At 35.4% G+C, this 17,265-nt stretch overlaps 3 protein-coding genes across 7 annotated transcripts; all 3 read left to right on the plus strand.

Moving 5' to 3' along the window:
• The first annotated feature begins 2,297 nt into the window (after positions 1–2,297).
• Positions 2,298–6,064, plus strand: LOC113741285 (bet1-like protein At4g14600). Its single transcript, XM_027268780.2, has 4 exons — positions 2,298–2,517; positions 2,797–2,926; positions 3,328–3,384; positions 5,611–6,064. Exons 1-4 carry the CDS (start codon positions 2,450–2,452, stop codon positions 5,776–5,778), a joined length of 423 nt encoding a protein of 140 aa, XP_027124581.1. The 5' UTR covers positions 2,298–2,449; the 3' UTR covers positions 5,779–6,064.
• A 1,440-nt stretch (positions 6,065–7,504) lies between these two features.
• LOC113741940 (putative pentatricopeptide repeat-containing protein At1g64310) lies at positions 7,505–10,488 on the plus strand. 4 transcript variants are annotated; one of them, XM_027269614.2, is made up of 4 exons: positions 7,505–9,578; positions 9,677–9,727; positions 9,857–9,941; positions 10,039–10,488. In XM_027269614.2, exon 1 carries the CDS (start codon positions 7,810–7,812, stop codon positions 9,460–9,462), a length of 1,653 nt encoding a protein of 550 aa, XP_027125415.1. In that variant the 5' UTR covers positions 7,505–7,809; the 3' UTR covers positions 9,463–9,578; positions 9,677–9,727; positions 9,857–9,941; positions 10,039–10,488. The 4 variants fall into 4 exon arrangements, with proteins under 4 accessions (XP_027125415.1, XP_027125417.1, XP_027125414.1 ...); XM_027269616.2 differs by having other exon boundaries at positions 10,077–10,488; XM_027269613.2 differs by having other exon boundaries at positions 9,677–9,941.
• Positions 10,489–12,073: 1,585 nt separating this feature from the next.
• On the plus strand, positions 12,074–17,019 carry LOC113741956 (protein POOR HOMOLOGOUS SYNAPSIS 1). 2 transcript variants are annotated; one of them, XM_027269629.2, is made up of 8 exons: positions 12,074–12,640; positions 14,004–14,105; positions 15,255–15,320; positions 15,410–15,510; positions 15,675–15,868; positions 15,957–16,003; positions 16,428–16,455; positions 16,756–17,019. In XM_027269629.2, the coding sequence occupies exons 1-8, from the start codon at positions 12,320–12,322 to the stop codon at positions 16,821–16,823; spliced, it is 927 nt and encodes a 308-aa protein (XP_027125430.1). In that variant the 5' UTR covers positions 12,074–12,319; the 3' UTR covers positions 16,824–17,019. The 2 variants fall into 2 exon arrangements, with proteins under 2 accessions (XP_027125430.1, XP_071903707.1); XM_072047606.1 differs by lacking the exon at positions 16,428–16,455.
• The last annotated feature ends 246 nt before the right edge of the window (positions 17,020–17,265 follow it).

Consider the following 17,265-nt stretch of genomic DNA (forward strand, 5'->3'; position numbering starts at 1 on the left):
CGTTAACAATTCTAAATCTATACTACTAATATTGCCTTTTTCTTTAAATTTTCCACTAGCACATCGACAAACATGTTCCCTACATTTGTTATTATATTTATGAGGTTTTGATTTAAGGACTGCACTCCATCCTGTTTCGCATCCTCCTGATTCTATTATTAAATAATCACTATCTAAAGGAAGTCTTAGATCCCGAAGTCGCCGTGCTTAGGATTCTTGTTTCCGTAGGAAAATATTATTGTTTTCCGTGATCACATTTCCCTATCACATTTTTCCCTCACATATATCAAATCGCTACAGTAATTTTTTCATGAAAAATGACGGAAAATGTAATCCAAACACAACTTATTTTCTTAACATTTTGTACTAGTTTTATATCTAATTAATTAAAATGTTTTTGATAATTTTGTCCCTTTATGCTAGTTTTACTATATAATGGTCCTATTAATTTATTCAGGTTCGGAACAAATGGCCTAGCATAGTTTAATAGTCCCAAAAATTTTGGAGTTTTTTTTTTGTTTCTTCTATTTTATCTGGAAATTCTAAAACCTTTTTACTAATATGTGGTTATAATTTTATTTTACCATTTCCTATTTTTGTTCCTAAAAATTCTATATTTGTCCTAAAGAATTGAGCCTTTTTGCTACTTATTATTATTCCATGTTTTAGGAATTCTGACAAAACTAGTTTCAAATGACAGTTCATTTCTAGTTTTTGAAAAAAACCAAAATATCATCAATATATACTACTACAAAATTGTTATATTTACTAAAAATACTATCCATTTTTCTCTTGAAAACTACTGGTGCATTTTTTAATCCAAAAGGCATTACTAACTATTCAAAATATCCTAAAGGTCCTGAGAAAGCTGTCCATCATTTTTATCTTAAATAAAAAAGACATATATTAAATAAAATTTTGCAGGAATGGCAGGAATTGAAAAAATAAAATTGGGCCAATTGGAACTCAACAAGCAACCATCAGCTTTAGGCTGATGGCCACCACCAAGCCTTTAAGGCTTTGGTGGGGTGGGAGGCAAGGTTTTGAACCTTGCCTCCACCAATTTGCCACAATTGTGGTTCTTCAAAAAAAAATCCAGACGGGTGCACCACGCACCTGTCTGGTCCGATAGTGGTTCTGTCCCCTATAGACCCAGTTAGGTCTCCCCCATAGATAGAGTAGGAGTAGAAGTAGGGTTGACGATTGACAAAAAAAAAAAAAAAAAAATGGAACTCAACAAGCATCCAAAAGGATCCGATCTTCATTTTCAAGTATATTGCAAAAGACAACTCAATGAACTTCACCAAACCCTTATAGACAGCTTATGGAATGCACAAAATGTATCCCAAAAAATAAAATCACTTAATGCTTTAGCATATTATTTTACAAAAGTCTTACAAAAACCCCTTGGACAGGGATTTTCAGTTTATATGATGGTTTCTGGACATCATCCAAGAATATACCCCCACTTGGATAAAAGTGTTAGATAATATTAGAAATTTTCAAACCCTACTAAAAAAGGATTTTTTTTTAATATTAATGAAGCTCTGGAATATACTAGAACCAAAATAGGATATAATTTTTATATTGACCCTGAAATTAGAAATGAGTTATAAAGGGCCCAAGCACAAAATATGCAAGCCTCTAGTAGCACTACTTTTTCTGAAATGATAAGTAGAAATCTTACTACAAAACTAGAATTTTGTAAGCACTATGAATGTGTGTATGTGTGTGTATATATATATTGTGTGTGTATGTGTGTGTATATATATGTGTGTGTGTATATATGTACATATATAGGTATATATATGTGTGTGTATATGTACATATACATATACATATATATATATGCATACATATACAGAAATATATATATAACATATACATATAATTATATAATTATATATATGTTAAAGCATTATCAAAATAAAAACTCTTTTTTGAACTAATGTGTCTTTTTTATTTCTTGAAAAATATTACGAGGACAAGTCACCATTTGTACGTAATTAATTTACAAATTTAATCAATTTATTTACTTATTCCTTAAACTTTTTTTTTTTTTTTGGGTTACAGCTCCAAAACAATCACGGGAGTAAAAAAAAAAAAAAAAACTCAGAAAATCAAAAGCAAGGAAACTTCCCAGTACCTGCTGGGTTACTGTACTAATACTTAAGCATATCGGGTGCATAAGGCATTCATGAACCAGATTGCTCTAATAATGATAACATGTACTACATTCAATGACGTGGCGAACTACACGAGATTTAGTCTATTGATTTAAAAGACACCGGATGTAGGAATACTTCTCCACCTACATGAATAGCCCTCTAACCGTCACTGCTCCGTCCTTTCCATCTACTTCTGCCAGACGCTCAGAACTTTTTCTTCACCTTCACGTTTTCTTCTCTCTGCTAATTTCCTACGAGTTTTTCCTCCAATCTTTGCTGCAATGGCGTCCTCCAACTCCGACGAAGGCCATGGCGGCGACTTCTACCGCGCCGCTCCGTACAGAGCCAGGTTTTCGCATTTTACTAACGATGTCCTTCCATTATTCTCTTTTCGTACGCCAAAATTCCAAAATTATTCGCCTTAAGAGGTGGGAAAAAAAGAAATGGAAAGGAAAAGGAAAAATTAGTTAATTATTTGGCTAGAACCTAGCATCAAGCGAAGCTAAGAGATTTTTGTTTTTCATCTTATTTTTTGCTGAGGAAATTTCAACACTGCTGCTTCTTTGGTTTTTTTTTAGTAGTTTTTTTCTTTAACGTATTTTTTTGTGAAACGAATATCGTGAAACAGAGAGGGGCTAATCACCAGGCGACAGGGAAATAATTCTGGTGAAATACAGCTGGAAATTAATGATTTAGAGCAAGGAGCCTTGGATTATGGAGTCACTGATCTTCGCGGTCAAGTTCGAAAACTGAGAAATGTAATATTTCGGTCTTTTTTGTCCTTTTAATTTTTAAGACCTATTTAATTGAGAAAAAACAGAATCAGTTTCTCTTTGCAGAATTTCGCATGCATATAGTATATCCATGCACAATATGTACTTGTATACTGTACTCTCCCTCTCTCTCTCGCACAAACACGCACTGGGTGCGGATTTTGTTAATAATAGGTTCAGATTCTTTTTCATCTAGTGATTAAATATCTGAAATATTATTACGTATGCAAATTTGACATGGAATGCAATCTTTTAACTTATTAATCCTTCATATTTGCTAAAAGTTTGGGGAATGATGAATTTGCCATGTAGGATTCAGAAGTGTTAAGTAGTAGCTATCTTTATAGTTTGCTATTTTCCCCTCTGATTGATACATAATGTTGCAGGTGTCATATGAGATCGAGGCTGAGGCAAAATATCATCGTAACTTGGTCAAAGTGCTGGTATGCTATCCACTTTACATTGACTGTATTAAAAATTTACTTCCTGTTGTTTGGCTCTGGATTTTGTAGAATCAACAGTATTGGATGTTAATATGAATTTAATCAGGGATTAGTGACTGAATGTGGCATGGAGTATTGCTGTTTCAGTCTCTAAGTGCTAGTAGCTATAGTACAGGATTATGTGTAAGTTTTGAGTGATTATGTTGTTGCACTTTTAGTCTTATTCGTGTTTGTCTCCATTGTTTTCTACAGATTGATAGTTGGAGTTTTAACTCTTAAATATTACATCATTGTGAATTTGCTAAATTATGTTGTAGCTTTTTTACTCTGTTTTCTTGTATTTATGTTTGTCTGCATATTTTTCTACATGTTATTACTTGGAAATTTCACTTTTACACTGCATGTCGTTCTGGAAGTGGATAGATTCTGTCCAAAGCTCTTGTCAGCGTATCAGTTGTAGTTTTAGTGAAAATGGAGAATGTTTTAGCCATTATTTTTTATGGTATGGTTCTGTATGATGTGGTCTTTCAAAAGATCATTGGTTCTTGCTTTGATTATCATGTACTGCATGGTCTTCATACTTAGTCACAATGGCCATAGTCATAGAAATTTTTTATAGCAAGAAATTTGCAGTGAAATTTAGCTAGATTTGCTAATGATGAATCACGAATTTGCATTCATTTGGGTATAGGTTGAGCAATTAGTCACATTTGGCACGCTTGAGATGTGATCTGGTTAAAGTATAATGAACTTGTGAAAAGCGATATGTACATAGGCTGCAGGTTTTTTCCCCCTTGGAAGCTTTGGGAGTAGAGTTTCTCGAGTTTAAACTTTCATAGCACATGATGTAATTACCTACTCAGTTTTAGGTGTGACTTTGAGTACTTGTAGTCTGTTTAATTCGTACTGCTGTACTTGATGTATAGATACCACCATTCTGTGCTATGAGTTAATCCAGTGATTCTATAGTAAAGTGAGTTTACCTTTTTATTTGGTGGAAAGTTGCGAAAAAATAAGTCATATTTCTATGCAAACTAGGGGTTTAGATAAATGATGCATCTCATGTGGAGTTGTTGAGCAAAATGAGCTTAACGTTCACTTATTTTGTAATTGCTTGGATTTTGGAGCTACTTATTTGTTAAAAGATTTCCTTCTATATCTGTGATGCATGATGCATGCTGTATCTCTCTCTTTATTTCAGAAACAAAGAATAGAAAAATTAGATTGATGAAGGTGCTTTGTTATTTGTCAAATCTTTCTTTCTGTGATTACTTGTTGACAATTTGCTATCGTATGGAATGGTGTTCATCTTCTAAAAGCACTTGTCTAACGTAGCGTACAGAACTAGAGGCTATGGAGAAACTACATCAACTCGTGGAACTCAATTTTAAGAAAAACAAGAGATATTGGTCTGTCAAGTGCTTGACACATTTTAAAACAATTGTGCATGACAAAAGCTTTGTCTCAGTTTAGGCTTTTGGAATCATCATAAGGTCAACTGTTTCTTGTTCTTTCTTAATTAGAGAAATGATTTTTCCACATTGAGCATTTGACAGTCATATTGTTGCATCTACTTTCAAGAGTATCAGTCCAAGCCCTTTGCATCTTCTTGAAGAAATTCACACTATTGTGGGATAAACTTTTTGATGTTTGAGGAGACCATCATAATTGTATACTGGTCAGAAGTGGAGTCTACCACAATGCATATTAAAGTTGAAACCATAATTATTATTTGAGATAATTGGACGCTTATTTGTATGCTTCTGCTAACGGTACTGTTTTAGATTTATTGGTCTTGGAGGATGACTTGAGAAAAGTTGTATATTTGAGCAATATAGAACCTACAAATAGTATTAACTCAGATTCCTGATCTTTACTCCCCATAATTCTTTAAAACCCCTTCAAAAAATATTGTAGCCATTTGCCTTATGGACCAAAATTGGTGCATACATACTAGTGTTGGACCTCCAGGTTTTCCAGAAGCCTTTTAGACTGGCTCCTCCATTGCAATGGTTTTATGCTGTCACTCATTATAAATTTCTTTTTACTAATAATTAATGACCTTGTAATTAACATTATCCCTTTACTAACACCTATGTTTGATGTGTTCATCTTTACTAATGTCGGCTCATCTCTCAGTCTAAGCTTTTACTTTTTCCTTTAATGTCTTAAAGGCATGACATAATTGCTTATATCGGACACTTGTTTTCTTGTCTGTAAATGCAGAAACTGCCACTAGTCAGAGCTCAGGCAGCCTTGAAGAATAACTCGAGGAGATTGAACCAGAGAATTGTCCGAGATGGCTCAGATCATGTTAAGCATGTGATCCTTTTTGCAGTCGTTTGCATCTTTGTGCTGTATTTCTGGTCCAAGTTTTCAGGAATATGGAAATGAGCAATTCTTGCGCTGCTAGGTTTTTCTGACTGCCTGAAGGATATTCTAGACTTTGGAAACTAAACTATCGTTTTCTATGGCCTCCATAGTTCATCACTGGCTTACTGGAGGAGCATGTGAATAATTTTTACTGGACATACGACTTTCTCTCTCTTATGAGAGCAAAAACCATGTCAATGGTGGCTGCAATTCTCCTTGTAGATGTGTATTGAGACCGCGTTTAGTTAGAAAATTGAGAACGTAAAGTGTTTTGATATGAAGATGTTTTCATGGTGATCTTTTCTCATGTTTGTTTTCGGATATCTGAAATTACAAGCTATGTTCCAGTGATTCTTGAATCCAATAAAAGACTGAAACTCCAACTTTTACCAGTCAAAACAGAGAGATCGAAAGTTGCTGTGCTGTCGTCGACGAAACTACTGGTGGATGTGTCATGTGCCTATTGTTAACCTCTTTTTTTGCTCTTTAGGAAACCATGTCATAAATAATCTTTTAGTGCCTTTCTGGAATGACCAGAAAAAGATGAGCCCCGATATCTCATAATGAGTACATACTGTTTTCCACTTCAGCTAGATATACCATGTCCATTTTGTAAATGGGAAATTTTTTGAACCGTATTCAGGGAAAGAGTATTTTAGAAAAATTCATAGAATTGATTCGCATGGTAACACATACTTGGAGCTTCGAAGAGACTGTTGGCAAACGTGCTTATTCTGATTGGGGAGAAGAAATGCATTGACGTATTTATTCTAACTTAGACGACGAAATGCAATGGAGAGACGAAATAATGCATTGATATATTTATTCTGACTCATACCACGAAATTCAATGGAGTAATGATGAACCAAAGATTCAATTCCTCTTTGCAATGGGGTTTTCTTGCAATCTGTAGATCATTGGCCAGTAGCACGCCTGCTCTATCACTTTTTCTTTATTTTATTTATGTTATTTTTTTTTTGGGAGAAAGAAAAAGTAAGGGAAGAGAATTTTATTTGTGAAAAATGAAGACCTACAACATTTCTGATTTTACGTTATTATTATTATTATTATTATTATGTACTTACATATCAAAGTAAAGAGGCATGCATCATGTATTTGTTTCTATGTGAACACAAGTTGACTCAATTAGTAAGCACAGATTACATTCTTATAAAAGATCATACATTCAAATTCATTTTCAATGTAAAAACTGTTTTGGTGTTGCACATTGTTGACTCAATTAGTAAGGACGGATTACATTCTTATAAAAGATCATACATTCAAATTCACTTTCAATGTAAAAACTGTTTTGGTGTGCAATGTGCAAGAACCTTTGCAAGTGACTTATAATTCAAAGGTATGTTCTGATCCGTGATAGTGATTGGAGTCGAATTCACCCAAACTTTTATTTATCCAAAAAAAAAGTTATTCGTTTCTACAATTTAAAAAATCTACCAAAATGAGGAGTCCAAAACCCTACATATATGAAATCCATTGTAGCCATGGACTATGGGGCAATGGGGCTCCATAGTGGCAGAGTTAAAAAAAAAAAAAAAAAAATAGTTAAAACGGTGTGCTAGATAAGAGTTAAATCATGACATTAACTTAATCCACCTCGTTCACTTGTTTGTTTTTTTTAACTATCAAATCTCGAAACACGTCAAAGCACTTCAAAAACTCAACACATACAAGATGATGTAATCTCGAATGACCGTTTACAATTTAGCTGCTAATCTGGCGAGTGATGAAACGGGAAAAGAAAAATAGAAAAGAGGTATAATTACCAATAAGTAGCAAAAAATAATGGTCAGCTAATTAGTAAACTCTAAGTCTAATCTGAAGAATTAGTAAAACAAAAATTACAACTCTGTGCTGTGAGAAATCAATTCAAGATTTGGAATTTGGAGGCTCAATACGAAAGATTCCTATTGCCGAGTGCTAATTTTTTAAGCTCCCGTCCTTTTACTATTTTGTGGACGTTCCATGAAATACAACATCAGAAACATAAAAGATACCTCAATAGAGCTAACAACCTTAATATAAATGGCCTAAATGCTGATCCCATTTCGCGCTCTTCTTTCCGAGCTCTCAAGACCCCGTCAAACCCTTTTAAGAACCCAAATTTTGCATGCTTTTATAATCAAGACCCACATCTCAAAAGACCCATTTTATGCAACAAGGCTTGTGAGATTATATGCCATAAATAACGACCTGAGTTCAGCCCAACAACTGTTTGATGAAACTCCCCAAAGAAGCATTTTCCTGTGGAACTCCATTATTCGAGCTTATGCTAAAACCCACTTGTTTTCAGACGCATTTGCGTTGTTCAAGCGTATGCTTAGTTTGGAAACTAGCCCTGATAATTTCACCTTTGCGTGTATTCTGCGGGCGTGTTCTGAAAAAGCTGATATAAATGGATTGGAGATTGTGCATGGTCTAGGTGTTGTTTTAGGCTTTGGATTGGACTCAGTTTGTTGTAGTGCACTTGTCAGTGCTTATTCGAAATTAGGTCATCTTGATAAAGCAAGTAGAGTGTTCTATGGGATTCTTGAGCCAGATTTAGTGTTGTGGAACTCGATGATCTCGGGATATGGATGTTGTGGGAGTTGGGAGAAAGGGATGGAATTGTTCAGGAAGATGAGAGAATTGGGGAAATGCCCCGATAGCTATACGGTCGTTGGGTTGAGCATCGGTTTAACAGATCCTACTCTGCTAAGAATTGGAGAATCAGTTCATGGTTTTTGTGTCAAATGTAATTTTGGTTGGATTGGTCATGTGAATAGTGTACTTGTGAATATGTATTCTAGGTTGAAGTGTATGGACTCGGCGTATAAACTTTTTAATAGTTTGTTACAACCTGACTTAGTTACATGGTCTGCCCTGATAACGGGTTTTTCTCAGGCAGAACAGCATAATTTGGCCTTGGATTTTTTCAGGAAAATGAACATGGAAGGCAGAAAGCCTGATCATGTATTGATTTCTAGTGCATTGGCAGCTGCTGCTCAGATTGCAATTGTAGGGCCTGGGTGTGAGTTACATGGTTATGCTATTCGACATGGATGTCATTCAGAGGTCACGGTGTCATCTGCTCTAATTGACATGTATGCAAAGTGTGGATATTTGGGGTTGGGGATGAAGCTTTTCAAGTCTATGCCTAAAAAGAATATAGTTTCATACAACTCAATAATCGCCTGTCTTGGCTTGTATGGATTTGCAGCTGAGGCCTTTCAAATTTTTGAGGAGGTACTTTCAGAAGGCATCAGGCCAGATGAATCTACATTTGCTGCTCTACTTGGTGCATGCTGTCATTCTGGCCTCGTTGATGCTGGTAGAGAATATTTCAGAAGAATGAAAGATGAATTTGGCATTTTGCCTAAGAATGAGCATTATGTTCACATGGTCAAGCTTATTGGAATGGCTGGAGAACTAACAGAGGCTTTTGAACTTGTCCAATCACTACAACAGCCGGCTGACTCCAGCATTTGGGGTGCACTTCTGTCATGCTGTAATGTTCATGAGAATTATGAATTGGCGGAGGTGGTTGCTGAGAATCTCTTTAAAAGTAAGCAAACAAAAAACAGTTACAAGGTTATGCTCTCTAACATCTATGCTAGTGATGGAAGATGGGATGATGTCCAAAAATTGAGGTTTGATGCAGAAGACCTTAAAGGGAAAATTCCTGGGATTGCTGGATTGATAGTGTGAAATTAGTGAAGTGTGAAACAGGTGCATGATTCAGTGCATCACGGCATCTTGGTTGAACCCTCTTCCATAAATTAGTAGCCAAGCAACTGGATCTGCATAGCTGACAAACATTTTAGGTAATAGGGCATACAAGAAAATCACTATCAGCCACTATAACATCCTGATTTTCAAAAATTGAAATGAATCTGATCTTCGGTTGCTCTTCTTTCAACAGGTTTTATTTTCTCTGATGATCAAGTCTAAGCTGCCAGCTAATTGGGATATGGTAAGAGCCAGCAAGTTGTTGCGCTGAAAAAGACACTGATCAATCCCTTGACTCTTAATACCAGGCAGAATTTCAGTATGCATAGTTACAAGGATCAATAGCTATTACATCTAATCTCCATCTTCCCAGGATAACTAAACGTCGACGGAGCTTCAAGTTACTAATGACTGGATAAGTCCAGGAAGGTGTTGAACAGCTATGTCCTCAAAGACAGGTTATTTTCACTTTCTTTGTACAAATCCATTGTTGTTCATCTTGTCGTAATCAATACATAATGCTTTTTTTTTTCTTTCCATGGCCCATCATGCTAGTCCAAGGCGATTTATAAGGTGGCTTCTTCTTGTAATAGGAGGAGGATTCAGTACGGCCCTGTTGGAATGCCCAACGAACCACATTTTAAAGATGTCTACAGAACTTAAGAACAAGTTCTTGAGGATTGGAAGAATTTGGTGGAAGATGTAACAAAGAAATTAGGGGGATAGGAATTAATCTTCTCTGTTATCTAAATTGGGACATGGTGTCTTATAAGTGTTGGTGCCAGTCAAATGGGAGTTGCAAAAGTAAATTGTAGCTGGAAATTGTAGATCCCCAGTTATTTGTACTGTTGTTTTCCTTGTTTTAGATTGAGAGTGGCTCTAGAAGATAGGGAGGAGCAGCATTTTGAGAGAAGCATAGAAGCTAGAGAGGTGCATCGCTATGTAATCTGAAAACTGAAGTAGATAATTGCGGTTGCAACTCAATATTCCAAGTTACTAGCAAGTCGCGCAATGCTAATTAGAAGGCAGCAAATTTACTTACACTAGAGAAACATATGAGTGTGTTTGGACGGGAGATTATGTGAAATATCATTTGGAATTTGGAATAATTACTGTATCACTCTTTATGATGTGACGTATGTAAAATAAAAAGATGATTAAAAAAATAAAAAGATTAATTGAAGAACATGTATATGATGCAATCAAATAATATTTTGCAAATAAACCTCGATCCAAATTTGCTTGCATAGCCAAATAATTAAGCAAATCGAACTAAAAGCAAATAATTAAGCAAGACGAGCTAAAAGTCACAAGATGCTTTTAATTGTGTTACTTTAGCCTATATGATTCTCTTTCGACTCTATTTCTGCATTTTTGTTTCCTTCCTAATCAGTATAAATTCTAAGGGATAATTTTAGAAACCTCCCTTGAGATTTGTCATAATATTACTTGACTCTCTTAAAGTTTTAAAATCTCACTTACCTCCCTTGTCAACTTGACAAGACTAAATATTCCTATCAAAGGTCACAAATTAACAACAACATTACCCTTGCTCTTAATAACTATTTAACCAAAAAGTCAAAACAAAATAAAATTTTAAAAGCAAAAAATGTAAATTAAAAAAACAAATTGCTAGCTAATAATGGTCCATATTTTTTTGCATTGGAGTCATGGTGGAATAACAAAGGACATGAATAAATTAAATCTAATCAATATAAACCATTTAGGAGGATTTTAGAAGTAATTAACGCCTTAAAAAATTTCGTGCACAGTTACAATTAAGGAAGCCAAGATATTTTTTTGGGGAAATTTGTTTTAATTCATGGTGTAGTTTAAGTTCTATTGAAAACTAAAATAATCTCTTCATGTGTGTGAATTTTTTAAGGTGTAAATTTTACTTTTGTTCCAATACAATTAAAATAAATAATTTACTTCAAGAATTTTATACCTTATAAAAATTTAATCTTATTTTATTTTTTATTGTTATTATAAATTTCATAAGCAGGATAATACAAGGGTAGCATTAGAACAAAAGTTTTATCTTTCTTATATTTCCTCCAAAGGGGTTAAAATGTTATAAGAAATGTCAATCCAAAGGAGGTAAGTAAGATTTTAAAAATCTCAAAGAAATTGAGTGATATTATAAGAAACCTCAGGGAGGTTTCTGAAATTATCCAGAATTCTAATCTACCCTTAACTTTAATTTACAATTTCTTGGGCAGAAAAGATTTGCTGTAACACTTATTTTACACTACAACTAATTTCTTCAAAACGATAATTTTACACTCTACTAGTCAAAAAAATTAAGTTCACTCCAAAAAGGAGGTTGCCTACTTGCATTTGTCATTTCAAAACACATTTGCCTGCACTAATACACGTGATGGTGAAATGATCACCAACCTTATGTTTGTCTTAGTATTAATACAGTAATAGTACTAAATAACTGGATTCAATTTACATTTTCAGTTTTTTGTTTTTTGACAAGACCTGGGGAGGAAATTGACATTAAGCCAAATCTCGAGGATTAAAATGCAAATTATCCTTCCAGAAAATGGCAAATAATAATTCCCTCCATTTACCGTAACCGGTTTTCCTACACAGATAGTGGGCCCCTGCCACCGCCAGTTGCCAGACTACTCAGTTTCGGCACTATTCCATTGCCAGTTTCCTCCAAGACTCGGAATCCTTACTGGTTCATCAATGGCGATTACGCACACTCACACACTGTTTCGCACTCAGGCTTGAAGAAAAGAAATACACCAAAATTGGAAGAAGACAACAAGGAAGAAGATTTACAAATTCCATAGCAAAACGAAAAGAAAAAAGAAAAAAAATCATGGACCCTGGAGAAATTCAACCAGAACAGCAGCAACAGACGCTGGCTCTGAAGCAGCAGTTTCAGATAGACTACTCTGTGTTTTTCAACTACACGACTACCTCAAGCTACCAGAATTCTCGATCCTTGCTGCAGAAGGAGAAGAACAACAACAACAACCAGGTTGACGAGCGCCTGATTCCGCATACGAAGAAGAGGGGTAGGAGTAAAGGAGGCGCTTGGCTCTCTTCTTCGTCTTCTTCAACGGCTTCTCTGTTCCTTTTCAGATACACTTGTCATTCTCCGCTCGTCCCCCTCATCTCCCTTGCTGGAAGAATCCAAGTTAGCATTGCCACCCACCCTTTTTTCCTTTTCTTCTCTTCTCCCACCCTTTTTGGTTCCTTTACTATATAGTAGGTAATAATTTCTAGTAGCATAAAATCGAGGAAGTGGGAAAAGATGGGCCATTTCCACTTGGGTCAACCTTTGTTCTCGATTAGTCTATTTGGGTGGGCCCCTTTTGTTTTTTCAGCTGGAAAATTAGAAGCGGAAAGGCTGTGTAAATGTAATGGGACCTCCTTGTATTGGAGCTCTTTTTAATTCCTTTTTTTATCTGTGGCTTGTTTTGTTGATTAAATTGATGATAATTAGTTCAATTTTCTGGGTTTTTTATGTTATTTTTTTGCTGGATCACAGGTACTCTTTTTTATGATGTCCATGGGTTGTTTAATTTATGTATATGTCTATAGATAGGGTGCTTCAACGGAATTTACAGGGATGCTGTGTATACTTTTATTTTCTCAAGAATTGAACCCTTGATTTTATGTCTGTGATGGAATCGATGGGAAATTTGGGGAAAAGGGTCCTTAATTTGATGCATCTCTACCGAATGTTGCCCCAGACGTATAGCATTCTTACTTCTCCACAAAGGCTAGCGATATATGGAATGCAGTGTTGTTTATTATGCTATATAACATGAAACTTTGGGCTTTGAATTGATAATGTGAAGAGATCATTTTGAAGGACGAGTGCTTCAGTTTTCATCTTTTTACCTTTTCCATGGTCCAACTCTGAAGCCTCTGCATTGCTGCCAATTTTGATCATTCTGAAAAATAAATGGATTTTCCTTGGTTTGATATTGCTTGGTACAAATGCTTTTTTGGCTTTCATTTTTAGTGCATTATGAATTTCTTCCTGCAATCGCTTCAATTTTCACTAACAGCAGGGCTTTACTATTTTGAGGAGCTAATGAAGTGGCTCAATGCCTTGCAGAGGTATTACTCTCCGAAAATTACTGAATTTGTAAATGTGCGATGGTTAATGATTTCACATATAGACTGTTAACTCGATTCTGCATTCTGAAGATCATTTCCTGCTTTTGTTCTATAGCATTTGAGATTTAATGTTCGTCTCGTTGAGCTGATCCTTAAAGGGTCTCCATCTTATCAACTTTTTGATAATGTTTATAGATTTTGCTGATGTTTTTCCAAGGAGTCTTTCAGTCACCTATGTAGACACTTTTAGATGGATCTTACTATAGTAAATATAATGGTAAGAATAGTTCTGATTTAATGAGCACCTGATGTAAAGTGTTAGTTCAGGATGGATACATGACAACACCAACCCCCCCCCCCCCCCTCTTTTTTCTTTCTTACTTTGTGAGACCTGTAAATAGTCCTCAAAAGGACCTTTTCATATGTTGCAGGAGGAACACATCATTTCCAAGCTGCACTTTTCTTGGCCCCAGATGTCATGCGCATCCAGTAGCAGAGTGGTACTTGCAAGCTACAAAGACTCAGTGGGCCAGGCAAGGCTTTCTCACTCTCATTGTAATTACAACGAAGGATTGTTTTGTTTTCATGCTTTATGAGATGATGTTCACAGCATCTTCAGAACACTTATTCCGAGACTGAACAATGGAAAAGAATTATATAAAATTTCCAGTCCTTTTCATTTTTTCTTACAGGTTTGCATTACTAGACATTAAATAAAATTGGTTTTGCAGGTGTTTCTGTATCAGCGTAATATGAACTATGATTTTGCTTTCATTGCAATCTGTAGCATCTACTTATCAAAGTTAGCATCAAACATCTCTTGAATTGGGAATAAATGAAGCAAAAAGAAATCCAAAAGAGAATAGTCTGTCATATTTTGGTGCATTCTGCTGCTTGATTAAATAGGATTAGCACACCTCATAGTTACAAACTTTTGTTGCCACAAAGCTGCATGATTAAACAATTCTATACTCAACTTGATTTCCAGCTACTCTAGCCCTTCAGCATGCTTCTTCTTAGCTTAATCCCTTTTTTCTTATCTCTTCCTTTCTCAGAACCATGTTTATTTACTTGATAACACTGTGTGGAGATCTTGAATAATGAGTGGTTCGGATCCTGCTCAGTTTCCATAAGAATCAATGAGCCTTTCTTGTTGCTTAACAAATCTACATTTTGCCTTTAACAAGTCACGTCATCCTAGGATTTCCTCTCGGACATAGAGAACTGCTTTGTTTCTGGCCTAAATCTCATTATACTTCCATTTATATCCTAGTCTTTGCAAGAAGTATCTTCTTTCCATGAGAAATTTGATGCCCAGCTCCTGTACGATATTCAAAGAATTTCTCATTAACCTGTATCTTTCAAGAAGAAGAGTTTTGAGAAGGTTTTAGAAGCTTGATGAGGAGTTGAAAGTCATATGACAATCTCAGACATGTTTAATCTTTGTTATTTAGATTTATGTTTTACTAAGTAGAAATGCTTGCATGAGGTAGAATTACATTTCTCTGCTTCTGTTCATCGAAAATTGCATGTAATATCAACTTTATGTTCCTTACTATTTATACTTAATTTTTGGGCTTTAAACATCCAGTTGAAAGCTGACTCTGAAGTTTCTATTTCATAAAACTTGTGTGCTGAGAGTTTGTCCTTCTATCCCTAACGACTGCGACAGTGAATTGCAGATACAAAAGTTTGCTATGCGTTTTGTGAACTCATTGGAGTCACAATCTTTCATAGACTCCTTGAAGGTAAAACTCTGCGGTACTGTCCCTTTTTTACTAACTAATTTGGTTTATTTTCTTCGTCATGCAACTTAGATGCATACATGATCTTGCAGGAGAGCTTGAAAGAAGTGGAGGCAACTGGGGCATCGACTGGCAATTTTCTACTAGGACAACCAGAAAATGAGTGCATTCAAATGGATGGAGTGCATCAAAGGTAAGTCAGATATTTCTGATCCAGACAGACTCCGTTTATGAACCCCCATTGAATAAGGGAAAATTAAGCAATGAAGTAAAAGGGATCAAAAATCAAATTAATATTAGAAATACCAAATGGAGGAAGATAAAATTAGTGCTGATGCTTAGTACTTGTGCTTCCAGTGCGGCTGAAGAATTGAATCCTATCTGTCCAGCTAGTGATGTTACTCCTCTAGTGCAAATGTCTGTTAGTCATGATGTGGGAAATGCTGTCTCTAGGGAAACACTATCTCCTGCTAACAATAGAAGCATTGATGGAAACCTACCTTCGAGTTTCACAGCCTTCCTTAATGATAGCTGTACTGAGCCACAAGAAGGTAAATCAATAATTAGACGCATCGATGTAGCATTCAATCTGCCTCTCAGATATCTTGTTCTAACTCGTTGATCACTCACTTGCAACAGAACCTTTGAATGTCGCCTTGGAAGATGATCCCTTCTCCCACCTTGTGGTAATGTTTGCAATTTTACTGCTTATTTCCCTCTGCTTTGCTTGTGGCTTTTAGTTTTCGAAGGGCATCATGCAGTACTACTGGCATCGCCTGCAAACATTTACATTTTAGTCATCTTGCAACAAAAGTTTCAAAAAATGTGAAGTTTCCGTTTGTGCCCACTAACAAAGTTTCAAAAAAAAGTATGCAATGATTAAACCTCCATTAATTTTCTTGATGTATTCTTCTCAAGTGGCTGACACAAATTAACCAAGTTCTGGTGGCCAATTGAAAAACCTGTAATTGACACTGCTTACTGGGCTTATTAAAAATAAATGTTCACATAATGCCAATTTTTCTTTCATTAACATGAATATTTACTGCAACTTCCCTCTTTCATCTGTTTTCCCTATCTCAACTTTGTTCTTGTTTGGTTCTTTGGCAGAAAAACTTGTCTGCTTCTACCTTTTATGGTGAGTAATCATTAAACGTACAAGTTTTCCATCACACTTATTTGTCGTCAAATGATTGTTTAAGTCAATTCTATCAAGTAGTGCCTTCTTGAAATCTGCATTAGCATCTCCTATTTCAAGCTTATAATGATGGTGTATTTGCTCCATCTTGATTCAGTTCCCAAAACTGGATGTGTACGGTAACATAATTTGAAGAAAACTCTGTTATGTTCCAGTAGAGACAATTTATGTGTCCACTTGGATGTTCTTTTTATCAGTGTTCCTCTATTAGTTGCATTTTTTTTGTGTTTCTTGTCGCAGTCATGTTGGGTAAACTGGAGAAATTCATCAGAGACACCGGAGGAGACCTGGCTTTACGGCTGTCCTGATTGTTCATCTACTCCTCTGTTAAAGTTGAACATTCTCCATTGTTAATACCATCCTTCAAATACTCTGTCATAGAACTTGTAGTCTTTAGTCTCATCTATCTATATATCCATGTATAGGCTTATGGTGCATCTTGGCAGTATGGTTTTGTTAGCATTTTGGTTCTTTAGTTCCTATATATTCAATTTGATCTCCTAATCTTCATGGATTGACTTAAGGGCTGTCAATGGGCTGGGCTAGCCTAAGCCCGGCCCTTTGGCCGTTAAAAAGCCCAATAAGTCTTATGTTTAAAAGGGTCGGGCAGAGATTAGGCCTAAATAATATGTCCGAATTAAAGTGAGCCGAGTTTAGGTCTCACTAGGTTCAAGTTCAATTAAAGTTCGACTCATTCATATGTATAATTATGTGTATAATGTGTATATAATTGCATATTAAATGATATAT

This window comes from Coffea arabica, chromosome 4e, assembly GCF_036785885.1.
Source record: "Coffea arabica cultivar ET-39 chromosome 4e, Coffea Arabica ET-39 HiFi, whole genome shotgun sequence".
NCBI lineage: Eukaryota > Viridiplantae > Streptophyta > Magnoliopsida > Gentianales > Rubiaceae > Coffea > Coffea arabica.